This window comes from Macrobrachium rosenbergii, chromosome 55 (genome assembly GCF_040412425.1).
Source record: "Macrobrachium rosenbergii isolate ZJJX-2024 chromosome 55, ASM4041242v1, whole genome shotgun sequence".
Classification (NCBI taxonomy): Eukaryota; Metazoa; Arthropoda; class Malacostraca; order Decapoda; family Palaemonidae; genus Macrobrachium; species Macrobrachium rosenbergii.
The window spans coordinates 88,033,694-88,058,275 of NC_089795.1; the positions used below are offsets into that span (position 1 = coordinate 88,033,694).

General features: G+C 37.3%; 1 protein-coding gene across 1 annotated transcript; it reads left to right on the forward strand.

The window, feature by feature from the left end:
• Window positions 1-22,629: 22,629 nt before the first annotated feature.
• Window positions 22,630-23,523, forward strand: LOC136835869 (uro-adherence factor A-like). Its single transcript, XM_067099713.1, has one exon. It carries the CDS (start codon window positions 22,630-22,632, stop codon window positions 23,521-23,523), a length of 894 nt encoding a protein of 297 aa, XP_066955814.1.
• Window positions 23,524-24,582: the final 1,059 nt, after the last annotated feature.

The window sequence follows — 24,582 nt, forward strand, 5'->3', positions numbered from 1 at the left end:
CGTCCCTTCGGCCCCTAGAAGCAACCCCTTTCATTCCTTTTACTGTACCTCCGTTCATATTCTCGTTCTTCCATCTTTCTTCCTACCATCTGCCAGTTGTTTCATAGTGCAACTGCTTTGAGGTTTTCCTCTTGTTACACCTCTCAGATCTTTTTACTCGCTGAATGACCTCACATGTCCCAGCGCTTGGTCTTTGGCCTAAACTTTATATCCGAGTTCCAATTCCTTATGCTTTGGGGAGAGGAGAAATTGCAATATTTTTTTGACTATGTCATTGTTTATGGACTGATTTGTCTTAAGCTGATTGTATCATCGTGTGAGATCACAGCTTAATAACGTACAGTACTGTATTGTGGCGTGTGGATGTTGCAGTGTGTTTTCATAAAGGAATGATTTTGGAGGATAATTATACCGTCTCTCTCTCTCTCTCTCTCTCTCTCTCTCTCTCTCTCTCTCTGCTTTTAGACAGGAGAGAGAGAACTCAACAGTTGTTATGTAACGTAAAATTGTAAAACTCTCTCTCTCTCTCTCTCTCTCTCTCTCTCTCTCTCTCTCTCTCTCTCTCTCTGCTTTTAAACAGGAGAGAGAAATCACAGTTGTTATGTAACGTAAAACTGTCAAACACTCTCTCTCTCTCTCTCTCTCTCTCTCTCTCTCTCTCTCTTTCTCTCTCTCTCATTATTTATGATTTCGTAAGCCTTTTAATGAGACGCCGTCTACTGTAAACTTCATGCAGTGGGTTATTTTAAATAACACTTTATTCATCTTCTCACTCCCCTTCTTCTTCTTCTTCTTCTTCTTCTTCTTCTTCTTCTTATTATTATTATTATTATTATTATTATTATTATTATTATTATTTTTAGAGTAAATGAGAAAAAAATTATTTTTGAGAGACGGAGGTTTTTCAGTTATGCTGAATAAATCATTCAAGTGAATTTGATACAAAATTTAAATAAATTTTGTGTATATACTGTATATATATACTTTATATATACATACATTATATATATATATATATATATATATATATATATAATTTATATGTATGTGTGTGTGTGTGTGTGTACGTTTATATGGAGTAAAATCTCCCCTAATGTCTTTTACGTACTGAATTCATGAATCTCAAAATCGAATGCACCACTTGAGTTCTAATTAGTGAAAGATTTCAGTCGTTAAAATATTAAGAATATTTTTCAAAAATACTCGTGACATGAGCCCCAACGTAAAATATATACTTTTCCATAAGAAAATGACCAATTAAGATCCAGGGAGGCAATTACAGCAACGCATTTTGAGCCTTCACTACAGAGACCATAAGAGTCAAAATTCAGTGTATGAACGACGGAGGAGTTTTATGGGATCCGCTTATTAATGTATTGCTCTTCGTTAGCGAAATGGATCGGTCAGTTTTACGAGGATTTGATTGAAATATTCGAAAAGTATTTATGGAAGAGACAGGGAATTATGAAGGTAAACTAAGATTATTCATATACGTACATATATACATATGTATACACATATGTACTTAAGCTTTATCAAGAAAATCAAAACGTGATATGAAATGTAAGCAGTATATATTGCTTGAGAATTTCTTAAATTATAGGCGAAAAATGAACAGTAGAGAAACTGTTTTTGGAAATACAATACGCCTGAGTTGTAGTTACATGTATGGAGAAAAAATATATCTTCCTTCTGTAATGTACTGAGTTGAGTAATGGACAATAATTGCATTCCAGAATATGCTTCTGCAATAACGTAAATTAACAAAGCTCAAATTGTTATGTTTGAGTTTAAACCAGACAGGTTTTTTGTTAGCTTTACCAAATTGTGAAAACAAGAACACGAAAGCAGGTTAAAAATCTGTCTTTTTTCCCAGTTTAAAACAAGTAATACGTTATTTATGACTTTTATGAAGGATTCATAATTTTCTTACAGCATCGTTTTCTATGGAATCGTTATTCCATTTTCTTTGTCATGCACGAGATTCGGCTTGAAAGAACATCTTTACAAAGAGGGGTAAATTTATATATATATCTTTCATTGAAAATCTTACGTAACCCGTGATATGTTTTAAAGTTTCATATCTCACTTTGAACTTGAATCAAACTTCATTCATAATGGAAACAATAGGAGGCAAAGAATTCATAATTTATGTGTTGTCAAACTGAAGTTTTTTAAAATGTCACTCGTCGAGTCGTGGGTTCAGACACAGTTACCGGCGTGATAGCTTCATTCATACGTTGTATGTTTACTGAAATTTCGTAATATTTATGTGTCTTTATTTACTGTCTGTGTTATATAACGAAAAAAGTGAAATAAACGTCCTGAGAATGACGTGAGACGCTAGAAGGATAATGGAGAGAATGTGACTAAACTTACTGACCTTCAGCTTAGGCCTAGAGGTCAGGTCTGTTCATTGCCTTACAACTTACTTGAATATTCTTGACTTTCAGCTGATGAGGTATGAAAATGCCATCAAGTTACAGATAGTTAATTTAATTAGTAGCTGTGGGTTATAATTATAGCATGTGTTTGTGAATATGTGGTTTCGGATGTGTAGCCTACCTCACGGCAGACTTGCCTACGTGACTGTCAACCATAGGTATATTCCTGTTTTTTTTTATGCAACGATTGATGATTTATTTTGGATAACGGTTAATTTTGAGTACCACCAAGATAGCAAAAGAGAAATGATTTGCATAGGCCTAAGCTTAATGGAAATACTGCCCAAACGTAAGTTGGAGTTTTGTAGTTGTGTTTAGTATCCTTGCATTTTAAATGCTAAAATCAGTGGATTCCACGAAACTGAATAACGCCGTTATGTTACAGGAATAACAGATGTTATAATAATGCGAGCTTAATCTCCCATCACTTAATGTATACCTATCCTATATTATTTTTCATATGGGGTTAGGTTAATGATTTTATATTCTGTTTTGCCACTGAATATTTTTACATGTTCTCCCCCCCTCCCTGTTTTGTAAGGGTTAGCCATCTTTATGCTAAATCTCTAAATTTGAGATAACGCTGAGTAGCCTTAGAAAGCTTGGTAATCACCAGGGGCACCATTGCTGTTAAGCAACCTCACCTAGTACTATAGTCCATTCAGTAATCGCCGCAGGCAGACACGTTGCCTTTATTTGAGGTAGCGTAGCCTAACTCCAGTCTGCCTTTGAAGTCCAGAAAAGACCTAGATCTCCCTCAGAAGTCACAAAGTACTTTCAACGTGGTAAAAACATTCGTATATCTTATGAATATCTTATGAAATTGCCTCTTTATTAGATGTAGAAATGAAAAAATTGGGCCTGAGAACGTCATCAGTCGAAAAACGCATACCAGAGTCTTCTGTAAATGCAACGTCAGAGCGAATGAGTAAAGTAACCAAGTAACATGATTTACGACGTACAAAGTCAGTTGTGTTTTTATATGTTAATATATCGAAAACTGATCCTGACACACCAATGGTTTAGAGTCATTGGCTCTTACGAATCGGCAGACACGGCTGAAACTTTTGGAGTGGTTTTTTTAAGTTCTCCAGTTTAAGTTTGTTAACTGTTGTGAAGTGGTTGTTGTAAGTTCTCCAATTAAAGTTTGTTAACTGTTTAAGTATGTGATCCACGTCGAGAAAGAAAAATGTGTCCAGTGGAGAAAATTTCCTCAGTGAATGAATTGAACTATTTGGACAGAATGCAAGCAATAGTCAGAATGTTCACGGTTAACGAAACAAATGCTTTTTTGCTTTCAAATTGGGTGGAGTTGAAATCTTTCGAGATGTTTTGTACCGTTAGATTCCACCAGTTCTACGAAATGTCATAAGGGATATTGCTCCTTTTTTTTTTTGGGGGAGGGGCGGCTGGAATGTTACGGCAACGACAAGGGATGCTAACATCCCCTCTTTATGATATCTGAACTGGATTTAGTAATATTATGTATGCTGTTTCAAATTTCAGATGATACGCATGAAAGACAGTGATTCTCTCTCTTCTCTCTCTCTCTCTCTCTCTCTTAATCAGCTCTCTCTCTCTAACTCTCTCTCTCTCTCTCTCTCTCTCTCTCTCTCTCTCCCTCAGCTTCTTAAAGATTTAAATTCCCCTTAATTTAAGGCTGATTCACGTTATAACATCACGCCACCGACACATCACGTCACGTCAAAGTACGAGAAAATTTCTTGCATGTAATCAAATGGACATGTTCACACCATCACGCCACGTCACCATTAAGCACACAGCATCATCCACCGTCACATCACGACACGTTTTCTTGGAAAGAATGTTTTATGGGGCTTAGGACTGATTCACAGTATACCATCACGTATGTGTTCTGGTTGAGAGTAAGACTCCCCAGAGAGCTTAAACCCAGGGATCTCGTCCGGAATAATCGTTTATGTACAGCAAACCCCACCAGAGGCGAAGTAGGTGAAAGCATTGGTATATTCTGTTCTGAAATTAAAGGCTAGTGCAGTAACATGGGTTCCTTTTTGTGTAATCAGTTATGCTGTCTTAGATATTATATAATTCTGATCATTCTTTGCGCTGAGTTCTACCTAGACTAGGCCTATACCATACACTACATATAGTACTAGATATGCGGTTAAGTCTAACAGATTTTGCCTTTTATTCTGAGGGTTCGGTACCACGCAGTTTATTAGTAGTATTATTCGTGTTGTGACCAAATTGTAAAATGGGAATGATATTACCAATTGAATCGTTAGAACATCAAAAGCTCAAAATTGGTGCAGGTGACTTTTTGTTGTTGAACAGGCTGACATTAGACTCACTACATCGTTTCTTTTTTGTTTTATACATTCTCCCTGGTTATTAAGCTTACTTTCAATGATCTTACGTGGTTTTCTTTGTTATATATCTTTTTATGTTTTTTTACATAGCTTTTGAAATGCATTCAACTTTAAATACTGGGGTTTTGAAATTTTAATTATTGCCTTTTTTTCATCCCTGTTTGGCGTTCTTTCCATTCGAGGAAGGAATTCATTGATACTCTCATCTTTTCTATTTATTATACATTATTCATCGTATCACACAAAAGCAAAACTCGAAAGTTCCCGTAGGGGGAGAGTGCCGTCAGTGCACCTCATGCGGTGCACTGTAGGAATATCACTCGAGGTTCTTTGCAGCGTGCCTTCGACCCCTAGCTGCAACCCCTTTCGTTCTTTTTACTGTACCTCCATCATATTCTCTTCCATCTTACTTTCCTCAACCCTCTCCTAACAATTGATTCATAGTGCAACCGCTTTGAGGTTTTCCTCCTGTTACGCCTTTCAAACCTTTAACTCTCAGTTTCCGTTTCAGCGCTGAATGACCTCATAGATCCCAGTGTTGGCCTTTGACCTAAATTCTGTATTCAGTTCAATTCAATGTTGTTTATATTCCGTCCGAAAGAGGAAGACTATTAGACCATATTGCTCAAGTCCATCATCTCGAAAAGAAAGTCATCACGGAAATGGAAGCCGCTCAGAAACTTTCGAATTTTGACGAACAGCAGCTTTCCCTCGAATTCCTTATCTCGTCATTACTCATACGGTTCAGAATGGACGAATGTCTGGCTGAAAACTTTTCGTCTTGTATCGGACATTTTCCCCTTCTGAGTTTTGCATGTCATATTTGATCTTGAAGGGCCGTATCTATTATTCATGTTTGGGGAGAATCCTTCGCGCGGGGTACGTATTCTTTTTAAGGTAGGGAAATGTTTCAAAGAGGCCTTTGTTATTATTATTATTATTATTATTATTATTATTATTATTATTATTATTATTATTATTATTATTATTATTATTATCTTAGAGTAGTAATGCACTGAATCTTCGCTTGAACTTGCGAAGTTCCAACTGCACGATTTCCTCAGTCGTTAATATAATTTTTATAAATATTCGTTATTGATTTTAAAAAGAATTAATTATACTTTTATTCTTTATCTTATTAAAGTTCATCTGCCCAGATTTCCTTTTATTGGGGAAACCCCCAGATGAAGAATGCCTAAAAATTAACAGGAGCCAATCTTTCACGAGATTAAACGGTTTGCATCAGGATAAAGAAATCTTTGAAGAACCGCCTCTTCTCTCTCTCTCTCTCTCTCTCTCTCTCTCTCTCTCTCTCTCTCTCTCTCTCTCTCTCTCTCTTTGTAATTCATCTTTAACAACTCTGGAAAATTTTCCTCCAAGACTATCTCTCTCTCTCTCTCTCTCTCTCTCTCTCTCTCTCTCTCTCTCTTTCTCATCTTTAACAACCCTCTCTCTCTCTCTCTCTCTTTCTAATTCATCTTTAACAACCCTGGAAAATTTTCTCCAAGACTCTCTCTCTCTCTCTCTCTCTCTCTCTCTCTCTCTCTCTCTCTCTCTCTCTCTCTCTCTCTCTGTCTTCTCAATGGCGGACATCAAAGATGGAAGGGGAGAAAAATATTATTTTTTATTTTTTCACAATTTTTTTTTTTTATAGAGGAACGCTCTGTACTTTCATCCCTACGTTTTCTGAATAAAACTGTATCGATCCCCTTTTATTCCTGAAGTATTTCTGGCAAGATTTTCTAGATGATTTTACATTGAACATATATAGATCCTTTCTTTTTTGTAAGTTAAACTGTCCTAAAGTCTTTTCTTTTTCTGTTTACGGCTATATTTTTGGATACGAGGTTTTTTTCTCTTCAGTTTTATAAGAAAAAAGCAGACCTTTTTTCTTTTTTATTTATTTTGAAACGACCTTTTATGCAGCTTGTATCAAATCCGTTTTTTAGTTTTCTGTGAAACAAACTATTGTGCCGGCTTTGTCTGTCCGTCCACACTTTATTTTGTCCGCAATTTTTTGTCCGCCCTCAGATCTTAAACACTACTGAGGCTAGAGGGCTGCAAATTGGTATGTTGATCATCCACCCTCCAATCATCAAACATAACAAATTGCAGCCCTCTAGCCTCCTCAGTAGTTTTTTTTTTATTTAAGGTTCAAGGTAGCCATAATTGTGTTTCTGGCAACGCTATAGGACAGGTCACCACCGTGCCGTGGTTAAAGTTTAATGGGCCACGGCTCATACAGCATTATACCGAGACCACCAAAAGATAGATCTATTTTCGGTGACCTTGATTATACGTCGTAGCGGCTGTACGGAAAACTCGATTGCGCCGAAGAAACTTCAGCGCATATTTTTGCTTGTGTGTACGACTTACAAACTCTAATATAACATGATCATTGATTGTGATATTAAAAGAAGAAAATTATTTTATTTTGAAGTGCCTACATGCATGAGAATCGTCTCTCAGTCACTGAACTGTTTTGGTTCGGTCAAATATTAAATATTAACATTAACACTAATCTTATTGCCTTCTTTAGAAAATTGACTGCAATTCCCACCGCTTCTGGGTTCAGATATAACAGTTCAATGACCCTTCTGCAACTGTCGAATGGAACGCATCTCTGGGTAATTACCGATATTTCAGCCTGTCGACGAAAATGGGTTTGGTTCTCACACCTCCCTTGACCAGACATTCAGTGACATTTCTGGAGTTCCCACCAAAGGTCCTGAGGTTATGGGAAGATGGTAGATTTTTCAAGTTAATTTTTTTAATCCATCGTATCTAAAAACAGATGTTTATATCTTCTTTGTATCTCGTATCTTTTGGTTGCAGCGTGTATATGCTACAGGCAGATAGCGAAACCAGGCATTTCGCGAACTGCCTGAAATTTCAGGGAGAAAGCGAAATGTGACATTTGATCCCCAAGGGGATAGTACTAAACACGGCGAAATACATTTGACCCCCAGGGGCTAGTACTAAACACGGCGAAACAGTGTTGGTGAGTCACTGTTTCACCCTGTTTAGTACTAGCCCCTGAGGGGATCAAATGTTCCTAAGCGCATTTCTCTACCTGCCTGACATTTCAAGCATGTAACATAGATAGTGTTTTTATGGGCCTTTTTACCTTAATAGTGCACTGTTAAGCTACAGTAAAAGACATTTATCTTTTGAAAAGTTATAGGACAGACTTTGCTTTCGCTGAAGCATGAATACAGGGGATTTTGAATTTTAACAGAAATTTTCGAAGTCTGATTAACTTTATCTCCGTCTTGTGTGTTAGTATTGATTGATAATTAACATTTAAGGAAAGTGAACCTCTGTAATTTTCTCTGTGTAGATATAGTACAAGTTTGGGTCATTTTCTTTTGGTGAACGTTTCTCCTCAGTTTTCCAAGCAATAATATTTTTCAAATACTTGTAAGCGAGTTTTAAGAACAACAAAGATGTCTTCTGTTCTCAGGTATGTATAAAGAAAAGTCGACGCATTTTAAGAATATCACTCGGCCACGCCCACATCTCTGTACCCCAGCCTAGCCCCCTCCCCTCTTTCGCGACATTGCTCATATGGCTGGCAGCTCTGTCCATCGTGAGCCTGAGTCGGACTGGGATGAGCGAGTTGCAGTGATCGTTGACGCACAGAGAGAGAGAGAGAGAGAGAGAGAGAGAGAGAGAGAGAGAGAGAGAGAGAGAGAGAGAGAGTTACTATTTATGTTGTCGTGAAGAGGAAACTGTCAAATGTTGATAGAACAGCTGTACAAAAATAAGTAAAAATTTACAGGTTCTAGAGCCTCCTTTAGTTACTGAATGAACGACCTTTCGTGAGTGTCACAGTCAGGCAGCAACTGTTATCGTCCGAGAGTGCGGTACGATAATGGCATGCATTATCTACGGTCCCAGGGGAACGGGGCGTGGCCGAGTGATATTCCTAAAATGCATCGACTGTAGTCGTCGCCTAATGTCTGTGCCAAAGTGATTACTTGTTTATGTCTCCCGTCAATGTGATATTTTATAAATGAAAAATATTAGCTAATTTTGCAGGATGAAAATAGATTTGTATTGAAAATTAACGTTTTAGGGAACTTTATACAAATAATTCAGCGGTTTTGATTTGCTCAATGTCGTAAAAAATTAAAACAAGTAGAAAATGCGCCGAAGAAACTTCGGCGCAATCGAGTTTTCTGTACAGCATATAATCAACGCCACCGAAAATAGATGTGTCTTTTGGTGGTCTCGCCATAATCCTGTAATGAGCCGAGTCCAATGAATCTTTATTCACGGCCCAGTTGTGGCCTGGCCTATATCGTTGCCAGATGCACGATTATGACTTTTAACCTTAAAATAAAAAACTGCTGAGGCTGAAGGGCTGCAATTTGTTATGTTTGATGATTGGAGGGTGGATGATCAACATAACAATTTGTAGCCCTCTAGTCTCAGTAGTTTTTTAGATCTGAGGGCTGACAGTAAAGTGAGGACAGACAGACAAAACCGGCACAATAGTTTTCTTTTACAGAAAGCTAAAAATGAGAAAGATAAGTTTCCAATTGATGAATTCACCATTGGCAATTATGTATAAAGGTTAATATCCAATTTGGACTGAACGCCAGCGATCAGAGTATTTATTTCTCTCTCTCTCTCTCTCTCTCTCTCTCTCTCTCTCTCTCTCTCTCTCTCTCTCTCATCGCCTCACTATAGTGAGGACTGGCGTTTGATCCCGTTTGAGGAAGGAACAATCTGGGAACTTTGTAATAAACCTATTGTGTGCCTCTGTTGGCCCAAACACTGAATTGATGTCGGGGAGAGAGAGAGAGAGAGAGAGAGAGAGAGAGAGAGAGAGAGAGAGAGAGAGAGAGAGAGAGAGGCGGCGTGGGCTGTTATTACTCCATCAGTGTAAACACCAATGTATCATAATTAAAAACGGATGGGCCTCGACGTGACTAAACCCCCCCAACCCACAATCCCCACACCCCCTGGCCTGATCCCTACCCCCACAGGAAAAAAAAAATTCGTCTTCTCAAATATAAAAGTTTTTTCTTTGCACTCTGCTCCATTTCTTATCCTTTATATGCTTATTATCTCTGTCGTCATATTCACACTTCTGTAGAGAGAGAGAGAGAGAGAGAGAGAGAGAGAGAGAGAGAGAGAGCATAAAATAATTGTCATACAGGCTCTTTATCTCTCCAGTCATATCATCTTCTATAGACCTAAAATAATTGTCATGTTTCAGGCTTTATATCTGTCCCAGCTAGTCATATTCACACTTCTATTGACACAGAGAGAGAGAGAGAGAGAGAGAGAGAGAGAGAGAGAGAGAGAGAGAGATAAAATAATTATCATGTTACAGTCTCTTTATCTCTCCAGCAAGTCATATTCACTCTTCTATAGATAAAATAATTGTCATGTTTCAGGCTTTATATCTGTCCCAGCTAGTCATATTCACTCTTCTATAGACGAAAGAGGAGAGAGAGAGAGAGAGAGAGAGAGAGAGAGAGAGAGCATAAAATAATTGTCATGTTTCAGGCTTTATATCTCTCCCAGCAAGTCATATTCACACTTCTATAGACGAAACAGGAGAGAGAGAGAGAGAGAGAGAGAGAGAGAGAGCATAAAATAATTGTCATGTTACAGGCTCTTTATCTGTCCCAGCAAGTCATATTCACACTTCTATAGACGAAACAGGAGAGAGAGAGAGAGAGAGAGAGAGAGAGAGAGAGAGAGAGAGAGAGAGAGAGAGAGACCACGAATTAATTATCAATTTTTTTTTATCTAACCTCAACTTTTGTAGTTCATCTGTGTCTGATTTTCGTTATTGATGTGGACTCGCTACTAAGGTAGTCAGTTATTATGGTTAATTAAAACCTGTCACTGATTTATAGTGATAAGTAAGTAAATCACGCGATCAGCGAATATTTTAACAATTATATAAGAAAAACATTAGGGCGCTGTGTACTCGAGACTCATTTTAATTCTGTTCTCCTGAGTAAAATGTTTTTTAGTTTTCTGAAAAGAAAATTATTGTGCCGGCTTTGTCTGTCCGTCCGCACTTTATTCCGTCTGTAACTTTTTTCAGTCCGCACTTTTTTCTGTTCGTAACTTTTTCAGCCGCACTTTTTCTGTCTGTTTTTCTGTAATTTTTTCAGTCCGCACTTTTTCTGTCCGCAACTTTTTCTGTCCGTAACTTTTTCTCTTTCCGTAACTTTTTCAGTCCGCACTTTTTCTGTCCATAACTTTTTCTGTCCGTAACTTTTTCTGTCCCATACTTTTTCTGTCCGTAACTTTTTCTGTCCGTAACTTTTTCAGTCCGCACTTTTTTCTGTCCGTAACTTTTTTCAGTCCGCACTTTTTTCTGTCCGTAACTTTTTTCAGTCCGCACTTTCTGCCCGCACTTTCTCTGTCCGCCCTCAGATCTTAAAAACTACTGAGGCTAGAAGGCTGCAAATTGGTATGTTGATTATCCACCCTCCAATCATCAAACATACCAAATTGCAGCCCTCTGGCCTCAGTAGTTTTTATTTTATTTAAGGTTAAAGTTAACCATAATCGTGCGTCTGGCAACCATATAGGATAGACCACCACCGTTAAAGATACCTTCAGCTGAAATCGTGAATTTATCATTATTCGTCCGGACTGCTCTTGATTTTTATTAATTTTTTTATTTTATTTTATTTTATTTATTTATTTATTTATTTATTTTTAGTTAAGGACACCTTCAGTACAAATGAATTTATCATTAAGAGTGAACATTTGAATTATCAGAAGAGTGACATTTGTCATCAATTTGGCATTTAACACTGACAAGACAAAGTGGATAGTACTTTTGTCTCCAGAGATCCCACGTTTTCCTAACTGCGAGGTTTTCCTCCTGTTACACCTTTCAGACCTTTTACAGTCAATTTCCGTTTCAGCGCTGAATGACCTCGTAGGTCCCAGTGCTTGGCCTTTGGCCTAAATTCTGTGTTCAATTCAGTTCAATTCAATCCCTCGTTTTCGCCAACTTCGTGAAACTTCAGCAGAATATAGTATAAGTGGTACCATTATGTGTGGGAGATTTATTATTATTATTATTATTATTATTATTATTATTATTATTATTATTATTTCAGTAGATCAAACCTGTTCACATGGAACATGAAATTCTTCAAGCTTGCAAAGAACGTTGGTTTCAACCTCCCACCGCAGCAGACCCCCTACACTGCAGCAGTAACTGATCATGATGCCGAGCCAGTGCTTTTTCATCGGCCTGGGGGAGACACGAACCCGCGACATCTGAGTGGCATGCCACGACACTAACCACTATACCAGCGGACCAGCTAACAACCAGTCCGCGTTCAGTTGAGGTCAAATTTTGTACGAGAAATTTTTGGGAATCTGATGGTTCCCGTTTGCTGTGTATTTATATGAGTAAGCGATATATTTATATGAATAAGCGATATATTTATATGAATAAGCGATAAATTTATATGAATAAGCGATAAATTTATATGAATAAGCGATATATTTATATGAATAAGCGATATATTTATATGAATAAGCGATATATTTATAATAATAAGCGATATATTTATATGAATAAGTGATACATGAATCAGCGATATATATTATATGAATCAGCGATATATTTATATGAGTAAGCGATACATTTACATGAATAAACGATATATTTATATGAATAAGCGATATATTTACACGAATAAGCGATATATTTATATGAATAAGCGATGTATTTGTATGAAGAGGCGATATATTTATATGAATAAGCGATATATTTACATGAATAAGCGATATATTTATATGAATAAGAGGTATATTTATATTAATAATTGATATATTTATATGAATAAGAAGAAATGCAAGCAGAATAAAGCAGCGTACGTGAATCGGTAGGGGGGGGGGGAGGGAGGGAATAGCGAGGTTTCTTAGTCTTAAGGGAAATCCTCCAAGTCTCCCCTGGGTATTTTGGGTATTAAGGCGGCTTGGCATCTAATGCCCTTGCGAGGGAAGGAGGGCAAATTATTGGTATCACGTGTTCATAGAGTTATTTGTTGCGTGAGTGTGTGTATGTGTATAGTGGCACTTGTAGATAAGTGTTGTGTTATTTTTAATAATTTCTGTTTTTTTTAAAGTGTTTTTGAATATAACTTTTAAATATATTTTTGGGTGCGCTAATTTATTTGAGTAATATTAAGTAGTTGTTAGAATTATATGAACTATATGACATTTTGCAGAAAAAAATCTGTATGGCTATCATAGTTATCTCACAGAGTAAAACAATATTCCAGATTAAAGATCCATCGGAATAATCTGTTGTTTTTCCCAAAAGTTTTTTGTAATGGCCTCAAAATCGTTAATTAATATCATTAAACCTACGTTTAATGCTCTCAAGATTTCCAAGTTATTATGAATCAGTGTGACTATGTACACCAAACCAAATCTCTTAATAGCATGCTTTTATAATATTCCTGAAATTTTCTTCTCGCACAGAATCAACGAAGCTGTCATTACCTGTCGGGAGCGTGGCTTAACCCTCGGTAATTTGAAATTATAAGGTCAAAGATTTTATAAGGTCAAAGATTTTGTTCGTCAAAGGAACTTACTTCATTTTCATGACGCACGGTGAAAAAATATTGAGAATAGATATTACGGCTCCTGTAGCCTTTTGTAGCCTGCGTGTGTTAAGTACAAAATAATAACATCATGTTTTATGTTGTTGTTTTTTTGTTACGCGTCAGATAATTATTGCGCCCTGACGTCAAATGTGACAGATATTTATAATTGTGTTTTATGTCGTAATTTTAATTGGTTTTTTCAGATATCGTTTTTGGGTATTTTGTTTGTGGTGTGTGTCATTATGATCACTGAATATGCTTTTTTAATGTAATCATTTTTTTGTCATTTGATGAATTTTAAATTTCGTTTTATCATTTGATGAATTTTAAATTTCCCCACATAATTTGTATCAATAGAAATTATTTTTGTATATCTAGAGTGCAGGGTATTTATTTTCGTTGGAAAATTTATTGAAGCTGATATTGTTACTTCGCATTTATCTCATGCCTAAGCATTGCAGGTATTATTCGACGGTATTGTGTATTTATATATACATTTCTATGTATTTATACATGAATTTTTATGTATAATTTTAGAGATCATTATTTTGTAACATGGTCGTTACAGTACCTTTAATATTTCCTGTTTATTCTATTGATCTCGTGAATGCATAAGCACATCGTGAACTTATCGCATACATGTCGTAAACATATCACCTACATGTCTTAAACAAGTCGGAAACTGATCACATTCATGTCTTAAACATATCGCATACATGTCTTAAACAGGTCGGAAACTTATCGCCCACATGTCATAAACATGCTGGAAACTTATCACATTCATGTCTTAAACATATCGCATACATGTCTTAAACAGGTTGGAAATCTTATCTCCCACATGTCATAAACACGCTGGAAACTTATCACATTCATGTCTTAAACATATCGCATACATGTCTTAAACAGGTTGGAAATCTTATCTGCCACATGTCATAAACATGCTGGAAACTTATCACATTCATGTCGTAAACATATCGTATACATGTCTTAAACAGGTTGGAAGTCTTATCTCCCACAAGTCATAAACATGCATGTCTTAAACTTATCACATTCATGTCGCCCACATGTCAAAACATATCGTATACATGTCTTAAACAGGTTGGAAGTCTTATCTCCCACATGTCATAAACACGCTGGAAACTTATCACATACTTGTCGTATACACGTCGGAAACTTACTGCAAACCTGTCATAAACACACAAGTTGGAATACTTGTTATCGTCGGAAACTTACTGCAAACCTGTCACAAGCAAGTTGGAAACTTATCGCCCACATGTCATAAACACGCTGGAAACTTATCACTTACATATCGTAAACGCGTCGGAAGCTTATTGCAAACCTGTCACAAACAAGTGGGAACTTATTGCATACGTGTCACAAACAGGTTGAAAACAAGTCAGCTATCATAACCGGAGAAGGAATCGTTGTTAAATGCTTGGTAATCTTTTCGGTCGTCTCGGTATAATGCTGTATGATCCGCGGCCCATGAAACTTTAACCACGGCCCGGTGGTGGCCTATCCTATATCGTTGCCAGAAGCACGATTATGGCAAATTTAACCTTAAATAAAAGTTACTGAGGCTAGAGGGCTGCAATTTGCTACGTTTGATGATTGGAGGATGGATGATCATCGTACCAATTTGCAGCCCTCTAGCCTCAGTACTTTTTAAGATCTGAGGGCGGACAGAAAAAGTGCGGACGGACAGACAAAGCCGCCACAATAGTTTTTCTTTTCAAACTCTGCAGTTTGAAAATATGGATGGGGAGGGGGCGGGATGCCTTGGAATGGAGTTTTATGGACTCACATTTCTCAGTTACCCTGCGAGAAAAAAAAAAAAAAACTCCAACGCCGAATATGTCAGAATCAAAACCTAGTCTCATTTCGCCACCGATTTCAACAGACTTTTAACACTTTACTTGGTGAGGTCAGGAGACAGTTTTTTTTTTTAATTTTATTTTCAGCTGGATTCTCGTCATCTGCATTTGCATAAGGCAGCTTTAACTGCTATGTTTTTTTTCACTTTTTTTATTTCTGCTTTGTGCTATGACGCGAGTCCTTAATTTTTTTTTCGGGCTTACGAATTCTCTCTCTCTCTCTCTCTCTCTCTCTCTCTCTCTCTCTCTCTCTCTCTCTCTCTCTCTCGTTTCATTCCTCGGCACGTAATTTTGCTTAATGAGGCCCTCGAGTTGTTTTTCTCTAATTACTGAAGTAAGAAGAAGTCACCATTATGTATTTCAAGTGTCACGGAGAAGAATCTTTGCAATAAAATAATCATAAAGTACTGTCTGATATTCAAAACATGGAAAATTAATTTTTGAGTTTGGCAATAGCAACGGGTTTAGTAATCAGTTTAGTTTAGATAGTTTATATATGAAAAATAATAGGGTTTAATCAGGTTTAAGACTGAAATTTATGGAAGGTGTTTTATGGTGAATGTATGTAAAAAGTTGTTGGGGTAAAAGTACTGAGTGATTTTGCTGGACACACACCCACACACAAACATATACTGTATACATGTACTGTACATATACATACATACATACATACATATATATAAATATATAACTGTATATATTTATCTATCTGTATATATTATATATATATATATATATATATATATATATATATATATATATATATATATATATATATATATATATATATATATATATATATATATATATATATATATATATATATATATATATGTAACCTGCAGCACATACACACACACACATACACGGTGTTACAGACTATCGATTTCCAGCAGAAAATAAGGCTGTATGTATACACACTAGGAGCCCTCCCCTTGAAAGATAAACTTAATTGTTCCCCAGCGTTAGAAGAGTTCTGCATTTGAAATGAGCTGCCTAATGAGATGTATATAGATTGTACTAAGAACGTGACTCTGTTATTGACGTTAAAGAAGAAGCTTCCTCATTATTTCCGTATTTTTTTCCATTGAATATGGAATTTTGGCCAGGGGCCAAGCACTGGGACCTATAAGGTCATTCAGCGCTGAAACAGAAATTGACTGTAAATGGTTTGAAAGGTGTAACAGGAAGAAAACCTCAAAGCAGTTGTACTATGAATCAATTGTTAGGAGAGTGTGGAAAGTCAGATGGAAGAAAGAGAATATGAAAGGGGTTACAGTAAAAGGAACGAAATTTTATGAGCTTATTAGTAAATGTTTTACAAAATGATTTCTTTCCTTTTGTTGAAGTGAATTATTGACGATTGTTGTTCTTCGTGTCTTTTAAAATAATCTGCCTTATTTATACCTTTCATTTATTCAGTATTATTTAATTAAATTTGTTAAGTATAATTTATTGAATATTATAATTTAAATATAAAAACCATAATTAAATTACCTTTGTTTTTCATGATTTTATATTTTTTTTTATTGAATACTTATTCTTTATCCTTACCGAGCATTTTGAGTATATTATCAAGTTCTTTCTTCTCTGTAAGAAAAATTTACAAGAAGTAAGAAGGCTTCTGGAAACATTACTGTAATCTCTCTCTCTCTCTCTCTCTCTCTCTCTCTCTCTCTCTCTCTCTCTCTCTCTCTCTCTCTCTAAAGGCACCAGTTGGTCTTAGCTTCCTTCACTTTGAAAAGGACTTTCCTGGAAATAGGACTTTCCTGGAAATAGGACTTCCCTGGAAACACGACTTCCCTGGAAACAGGACTTTCCTGGAAACAGGGCTTTCCTAGAAACAGGATTTTCCTGGATATAGGACTTTCCTGGAAATAGGACTTTCCTGGAAACAGGACTTCCCTGGAAACATGACTTTCCTGGAAATAGGACTCTCTTGGAAATAGGACTCTCTTAGAAACAGGACTCTCTTGGAAATAGGACTTTCCTGGAAACAGGTTTTCCTGGAAATAGGACTTTCCTGGAAACAGGACTTTCCTGAAAACAGGGCTCTCTTGGAAATAGGACTTTCCTGGAAATTGGACTTTCTTGGAAATAGGACTTTCCTGGAAACAGGACTTTCCTGGAAATACATTCCAAGGACACCTCTCCTTCGCAATAGGATGGTGATAGGATATCCCTGGATATCCTTTCCCTTCTGCGAGACAAATTAAAAGGAATGAAAGAGAAACTGAAATTATCATAGAGGTAACTGAAGAGAAAAAGTAACTGAACTGAAGAAATGAATCATTGCCTTCTCGGAACTGCATTGTATTGCTCGCAAAGGTGTATGTATGTAGTTTGATTGATTGATGTGTTAAGTTTGACATTTCTTGTCCATTCCTTCGCTGAGGTTGTTTAATGTGTGTAATTTCTTCTACAGAAGCATCTAGTATGCCTGTCTTCATTCCGTGACTTCAAATATCTATTCAGTCGATGTCGTTAGTCTAGACATTACAAACAACTATTCATTTGCTTGAAGTGGAAACTAATCAGTGAATCAGTTCATCGATTGTTGCTTTTATTCTATTTTATTGTTTTTATGTACCGTGGCTGAATTTCATGGGCCGTGGCTGAAAGTTTCATACAGCGTTATACGCTGTACAGAAAACTCGATTGCGCCTAAGAAAAATCTGCGCATTTTTACGTGTTTGTATGTTTGTCAGGGTAATCGTTTGTTTCTCTCTCTGCTTCTGTGTTTCTCGGATTAGTAATGGATTCCTTGTTGGTTCTACCCTGCTTGAGATGCCGCATTGGAAGCCTGAGAGTTCGAGCATTTATTATATAAAAAGATAATGAGGGTGATTGCTGCTTATCGTAATTGCCACTTAAACAATTGAGTCATAGAGCAACTGCTTTGAGGTTTTCCTCCTGTTACACCTTTCAAACCTGTCAATTTCCGTTTCAGCGCTGAATGACCTCACATGTCCCAGTGCTTGGCCGTTGGCCTAAATCCTATATTCCATTCCATTCTGTGCTACGCAGTGTCAAGGCGCTCTGTTAATGCCTACTCCTGCATTAACATACAAAACGCTCGTGGAGTAAAAGGGTTCGTGTTTGTATAAGCGTTTTTTTTTATCTTTTCAGCCTCTCTCCTGCTCCGTCTATTTCAGTTTTCACCCCGAAGCATTTTCTGCCACTTGTTGATCTTTCCTCGTCGAGGGTCTTGGTTCGGACCTCTCTCTCTCTCTCTCTCTCTCTCTCTCTCTCTCTCTTGAAGTCAGGGAGGACCTTCCTTCAGTCTGCTTTATTCCATTGACAGAGTGTGTGTGTGTGTGTGAGAGAGAGAGAGAGAGAGAGAGAGAGAGAGAGAGAGAGAGAGAGAGAGAGAGAGAATATATTCCTTGAAAATACAAATAATGAAAATGTTGAACCCCTTTATTCTCATTGACTTGAAGTCAGGGAGGACTTTTCTTCAGTCCGTTTATTCCATTGACAGAGTGTGTGTGTGTGTGTGTAGAGAGAGAGAGAGAGAGAGAGAGAGAGAGAGAGAGAGAGAGAGAGAATATATAATTCCACAATAATTTATTGTCTTGGAGCTTGAAAATGCAAATAATGAAAATGTTGAACCCCTTTTCTCTCTCTCTCTCTCTCTCTCTCTCTCTCTCTCTCTCTCTCTCTCTCTCTCTCTCTATGCTTAAGTTAAGGACTTCTCTTCAGCCTGTTTATTCCATTCACAGTGTGAAGAGAGAGTGTTTGAGAGAGAGAGAGAGAGAGAGAGAGAGAAGAGAGAGAGAGAGAATATATAATTCCACAGTACTTTTTGTCTCGGAGCTTGAAAATACAAATTAAGAAAATGTTGAGCCCCTCTCTCTCTCTCTCTCTCTCTCTCTCTCTCTCTCTCTCTCTCTCTCTCTCTCTCTCATATGCTTTATTTAAACTCTAAGTCGTTTCCCTTATCAGGGGGAAGGAAGTATTTGGAGGGGGGGTGGGGGGTGTCCTCTAGAGAAAAGACATAACAGTGATCGTTACAACATTCATAGCCTGTCGTGTAAAGCAGCTTTAAAATAAATGTTAATATTTTATCGAGGTTTTTCGTAGTTTGTTTTCGTGAAGCTGAAATTCAGTTGGGACTCGTTTATCATTATCTGGGAAAATTTTTACATATCTTACTTTTTGTAAGTATTGTATGTCCTTTGTACTGTAGTATGTAAATGCTATTCGCATCTGAGGGTATTCTTCTTCTTCTTCTTCTTCTTCTTCTTCTTCTTCTTCTTCTTCTTCTTCTTCTTCTTCTTCTTCTTCTTCTTTTTCTTATTATTATTATTATTATTATTATTATTATTATTATGTGGACAAATACAAATTTAATATTCATTGTAAAATAAATGCTGTTCAAATCTGTGGGTATTCTTCTTTAATCTTTTCTTCTTCTTCTAAGTTCTTCTTCTTCTTCTTCTTCTTCTTCTTCTTCTTCTTCTTCTTCCTCCTCTTCTTCTTCTTCTTCTTCTTCTTCTTCTTCTTCTTCTTCTTCTTCTTCTTATTATTATTATTATTATTATTATTATTATTATTATTATTATTATTGAAAAATATAAATTTAATAGTTCATTGGTGCATTTGTTTTAATTATTTTAGTTGTTTTTGAAATGGGGTGAATTTTTTAGGAGCGAAGAGCTGGAATATATAAATACGTAAAAAAAAACCATTGTTAACGAAGGTTCAAATTAGGATTATAACCGAATGCTCTCTTTGCTATGGCTAAAATTGGAATTAGTTTTAGTTTTTTGTAAAAGAAAACTATTGTGCTGGCTTTGTTTGTCCGTCAGCACTTTTTCTGTCCGCCCTCAGAAATTAAAAACTAGTGAGGCCAGAGGGCTGCAAATTGGTATGTTAATCATCCACCCTCCAGTCATCAAACATACCAAATTGCAGCCCTCTAGCATCAGTACTTTTTATTTTATTTAAGGTTAAAGTTAGCCAAAATCGTGCTTCTGGCAACGATATAGGATAGGCCACCACCAGGCCGTGGTTGAAGCTTCATGGGACACGGCTCATACAGCATTATACCGAGACCACCGAAAGATAGATCTATGTTCTGTAGCATTGATTATACGCTGTACTGAAAACTCGACTGTGCCGAAGAAACTTCGGCGAATTGTTTACTTGTTTAGATATTGACTCCCATCAATACAGGTAATCTTTCGTCCAGATTTCCATTAGAGAAATAGATGTCATTTATGAAGTGATGGCCTTACTTTATTTTAAACTGTCACCCATTATCAGGCAATGAATGTTTCATTTATTTGATCTTCGCTTTTGTTACGTAAATGAGACCAGTACCGTACAGGTGGATGAGGGACCTGCCCATTATATATATATATATATATATATATATATATATATATATATATATATATATATATATATATATATATATATATATATATATATATATATACAGTAAGATTGTGAAACCAGGGATTTCACGAAATCCCTGAAGTTTTCAGGAAATTCGTGAAATCACCAATTCACTTAGGAATAATTTTTGATCCCCGAGGGCTAGTACTAAACACGGTGAAACAGTGTAGATAACTGTTTTGCCGTGTTTAGTACCAGCCCCTCGGGGATCAAATGCACTTAGGGACATTTGGTCCCCGAGAGGCTAGTACTTAACACGGTAAAACACATTTGGTCCCCGAGGGGGTAGTACTTAACACAGTGAAATGCATTTGGCCCCCGAGGGGCTAGTACTTAACACGGTAAAACACATTTCATCCCCAAGGGGCTAGTACCAAACATGGGGAAACACATTTGGTCCCCGAGGGCTAGTACTAAACACGTCGAAACAGTGTAGATGAAACACTGTTTCCCCATGTTTAGTACTAGCCCCTCTTGAACCAAATCTTCCTAAGTGAATTGGTGATTTCAGTCTTACTGTAACATTATATATATATATATATATATATATATATATATATATATGTATATATATATATATATATATATATATATATATATATATATATATATATATATATTAGGTTTATTTTGTGAGGATAAATTTTTTTTTGTGATTATGTTATGGAATGTAGGATTTTTTTATTGTAACATGTGAACTTCAGTATTGATGGGGGTTAAGATTTCTGTAATTAATGTGAAGGATACCCCAAGGATACGCGAAGGATATTCAAAGAATACCCGACGGATACTCGAACGATATCCGAATGATACTTGAAGGATACCAGGAGGATACTTGAAGGATACCCGGAGGATCCCCGAAGGATCCCCGAAGGAGGATGTACCATTAAGATGAGGTTGTCGCCTGTTCTGGCGTCTTCCATCAACTCCCAAATCGAGTGATGTTTGTCACCAGGAGGCGACAGCGAACTATTGAAACGTGTTGTCGTCGAAGTTCGTTCGGAGTTTGTTGGAATTTCACAAGGAATTAATGTTATTGAGTAATAATTGAATTTCCTTTTGTAATCAAATGTTGTGTGTTCTCGTTAACTGAGGTTGTATCCTAAAAATGACTTGTCGCTTTAGAATGTCATCCTTTGACAGATTGATTTACAGGGAAGAATGACAGTTTGATTGATGAGGAAGAATGACAGATTGATTGATGGGGAAGAATGACACATTGATTGATGGGGAAGAATGACAGATTGATTGATGGGGAAGAATGACACATTGATTGATGGGGAAGAATGACAGTTTGATTGAAGGGGAAGAATGACAGTTTGATTGATGGGGAAGATTGACAGTTTGATTGATGGGGAAGAATGACAGTTTGATTGATGGGGAAGAATGACAATTTGATTGAAGGGAAGAATGTCAGTTTGATTGATGGGGAAGAGTGACAGATTGATTGATGGGGAAGAATGACAGTTGTTTGTTATGAGACTCGATCTACTTGCAGGGAAGGAAAGGTTCTTTGTAGAATAATGGAAGGACTTTTTTCTAATTTACTTATTTTTTTTCTTAGGTTCGTGACGAAATATTTGAAGGTATGGGATTCTGTGCCAGGCTAAATTAGTAAGCAATACACTTGTACACCTGTTTGTGGTTTTCATCTCTTGACCAGGTAAAAAAGAACAAATTTTTAATAATATATATCAGTACAAAATCGAAAATGTATTTTCACATTATCTATCCAACTGTTTTTAAATTTACCTCACGTATTAAGGAGGTGGAAGAGAGTCCTTCTAAAATATATGAGGACAGAGAGTCCTGTAATTTTCAGGTACTGCTGGTGATATTTATCGAGGATTATTGTGGCATTTATCCAGAACTTTCGATGAAAGCCCGAGAAAGGCAATGATGTCTGCTGTAAATTATGTTAATTAGCAAAAGGAAGGTGACATATGACGGTATGACAGTAGTTGACAAGCAGACGACAGTTGGCGATGTGACGACAGTTGACAGTCTGACAGCAGTTTACAGGCTGACGACATTTGGCGATGTGACGACAGTTGACAGCCTGACGACAGTTGACAGCCTGACGACAGTTGACAGTCTGCCGACAGTTAACAGTCTGGTAGCAGTTGACAGTCTGACGACAGTTGACAAGCTGACGACAGTTGACAGTCTGCCGATAGTTAACAGTCTGGCAGAAGTTGACAATCTGACGACAATTGACAAGAAGATGACAGTTGACAGCCTGGCGACAGTTGACAGTCTGCCGACAATTAACAGTCTGACGACAGTTGACAAGCTGACGACAGTTGACAAGCTGACGACAGTTGACAGTCTGCCGACAGTTAACAGTCTGGCAGCAGTTGACAGTCTGACTACCGTTGACAAGCTGACAACAGTTGACAGCCTGACGACAGTTGACAAGTTGACGACAGTTGACAATCTGACGACAGTTGACAAGCTGACGACAGTTGACAGTCTGCTGACAGTTAACAGTCTGGCAGCAGTTGACAGTCTGGCAGCAGTTGACAGTCTGACGACAGTTGACAATCTGACTACCGTTGACAAGCTGACAACAGTTGACAGCCTGACGACAGTTGACAAGTTGACGACAGTTGACAATCTGACGACAGTTGACAAGCTGACGACAGTTGACAAGCTGACGACAGTTGACAAGCTGACGACAGTTGACAAGTTGACGACAGTTGACAAGCTGACGACAGTTGACAAGCTGACGACAGTTGACAGCCTGACGACAGTTGACAGTTTGACGACAGTTGACAGTCTGACGACAGTTGACAAGTTGACGACAGTCGCCAGCCTGATATCCTCTGCACCAGAAATTTTCTAGATGAGTGAAGACAATGTATTTCGGGAGGAGAGACGACCTAAAGCTAAGAATTCATTTAGAAACTTCGGAGAAAAAGATTCCTCCAATACTTTTTTGTGGGGGGGAGGGGGTGGAAGTTGTGCCCACTTTAATAGCATAATAATAATAATTCGAGTGTAGGCCTCAGCTGCTGCTGATAGGAGTTATCGGGGTATCGACTTTTCCACGTGAGACGAGAAAGGCGACCTGATTGCTTTCATTAATTTAATTCGAAAATTCTGTTGTCGACGAACTGTGAGATTGGGACTTTTAAAAAACAAGTAAAATATGCGCAGAGGTTTCTTCGGCGCAATCGAGTTTTCTGCACAGCCGCTACAGCGTATAATCAATTAGATCTGTCATTCGGTGGTCTCGGTATAATGCTGTATGAGCCGTGGCCCATGATTCTTTAACCACGGGCCGGTGGTGGCCTGTATATCGTTGCCAGAAACACGATTATGGCTAATTTTAACCATAAATAAAATAAAAACTACTGAGGAGGCTAGAGGGCTGCAATTTGGTATGTTTGATGATTGGAGGGTGGATGATCAACATACCAAATTGCAGACCTCTAGCCTCAGTAGTTTTTAAGATCTGAGAGTGGACAGAAGAAGTGCGGACGTACAGACAATAGTTTTCATTTACAGAAAACTAAAAATGTACAAGCACGTGAAGCCACTTCTTTGGCAATAAGAGGTGTCATAAGGTCGTAATCAAACAAAAGTACTTATTCATTGGGTATCAACATGAGCCCCGTTGAGCGTATTTCAAATCTCTCGCCCTTAATTTTAAATTGGTACCTTAGCAGTTTGTCTTGTTCCCGTGTAGGGAGATTGATTTTTTGGTGGACGGCGGTCGCTGGAAATTCACTTAGGAGAAACGACTGAGAAATAATTACGTGTAGCTGGAATTCAGTCCGTCCTGAAAGACTCTTAGCTCAACATTGGTCACTGTTGATTACATTCTCGTTAATTACACATCTGAAAGCCATCTCTCATCCTTTTCAGTTACTTATCAAAAGTTATTCCAGGCAATTGAAGA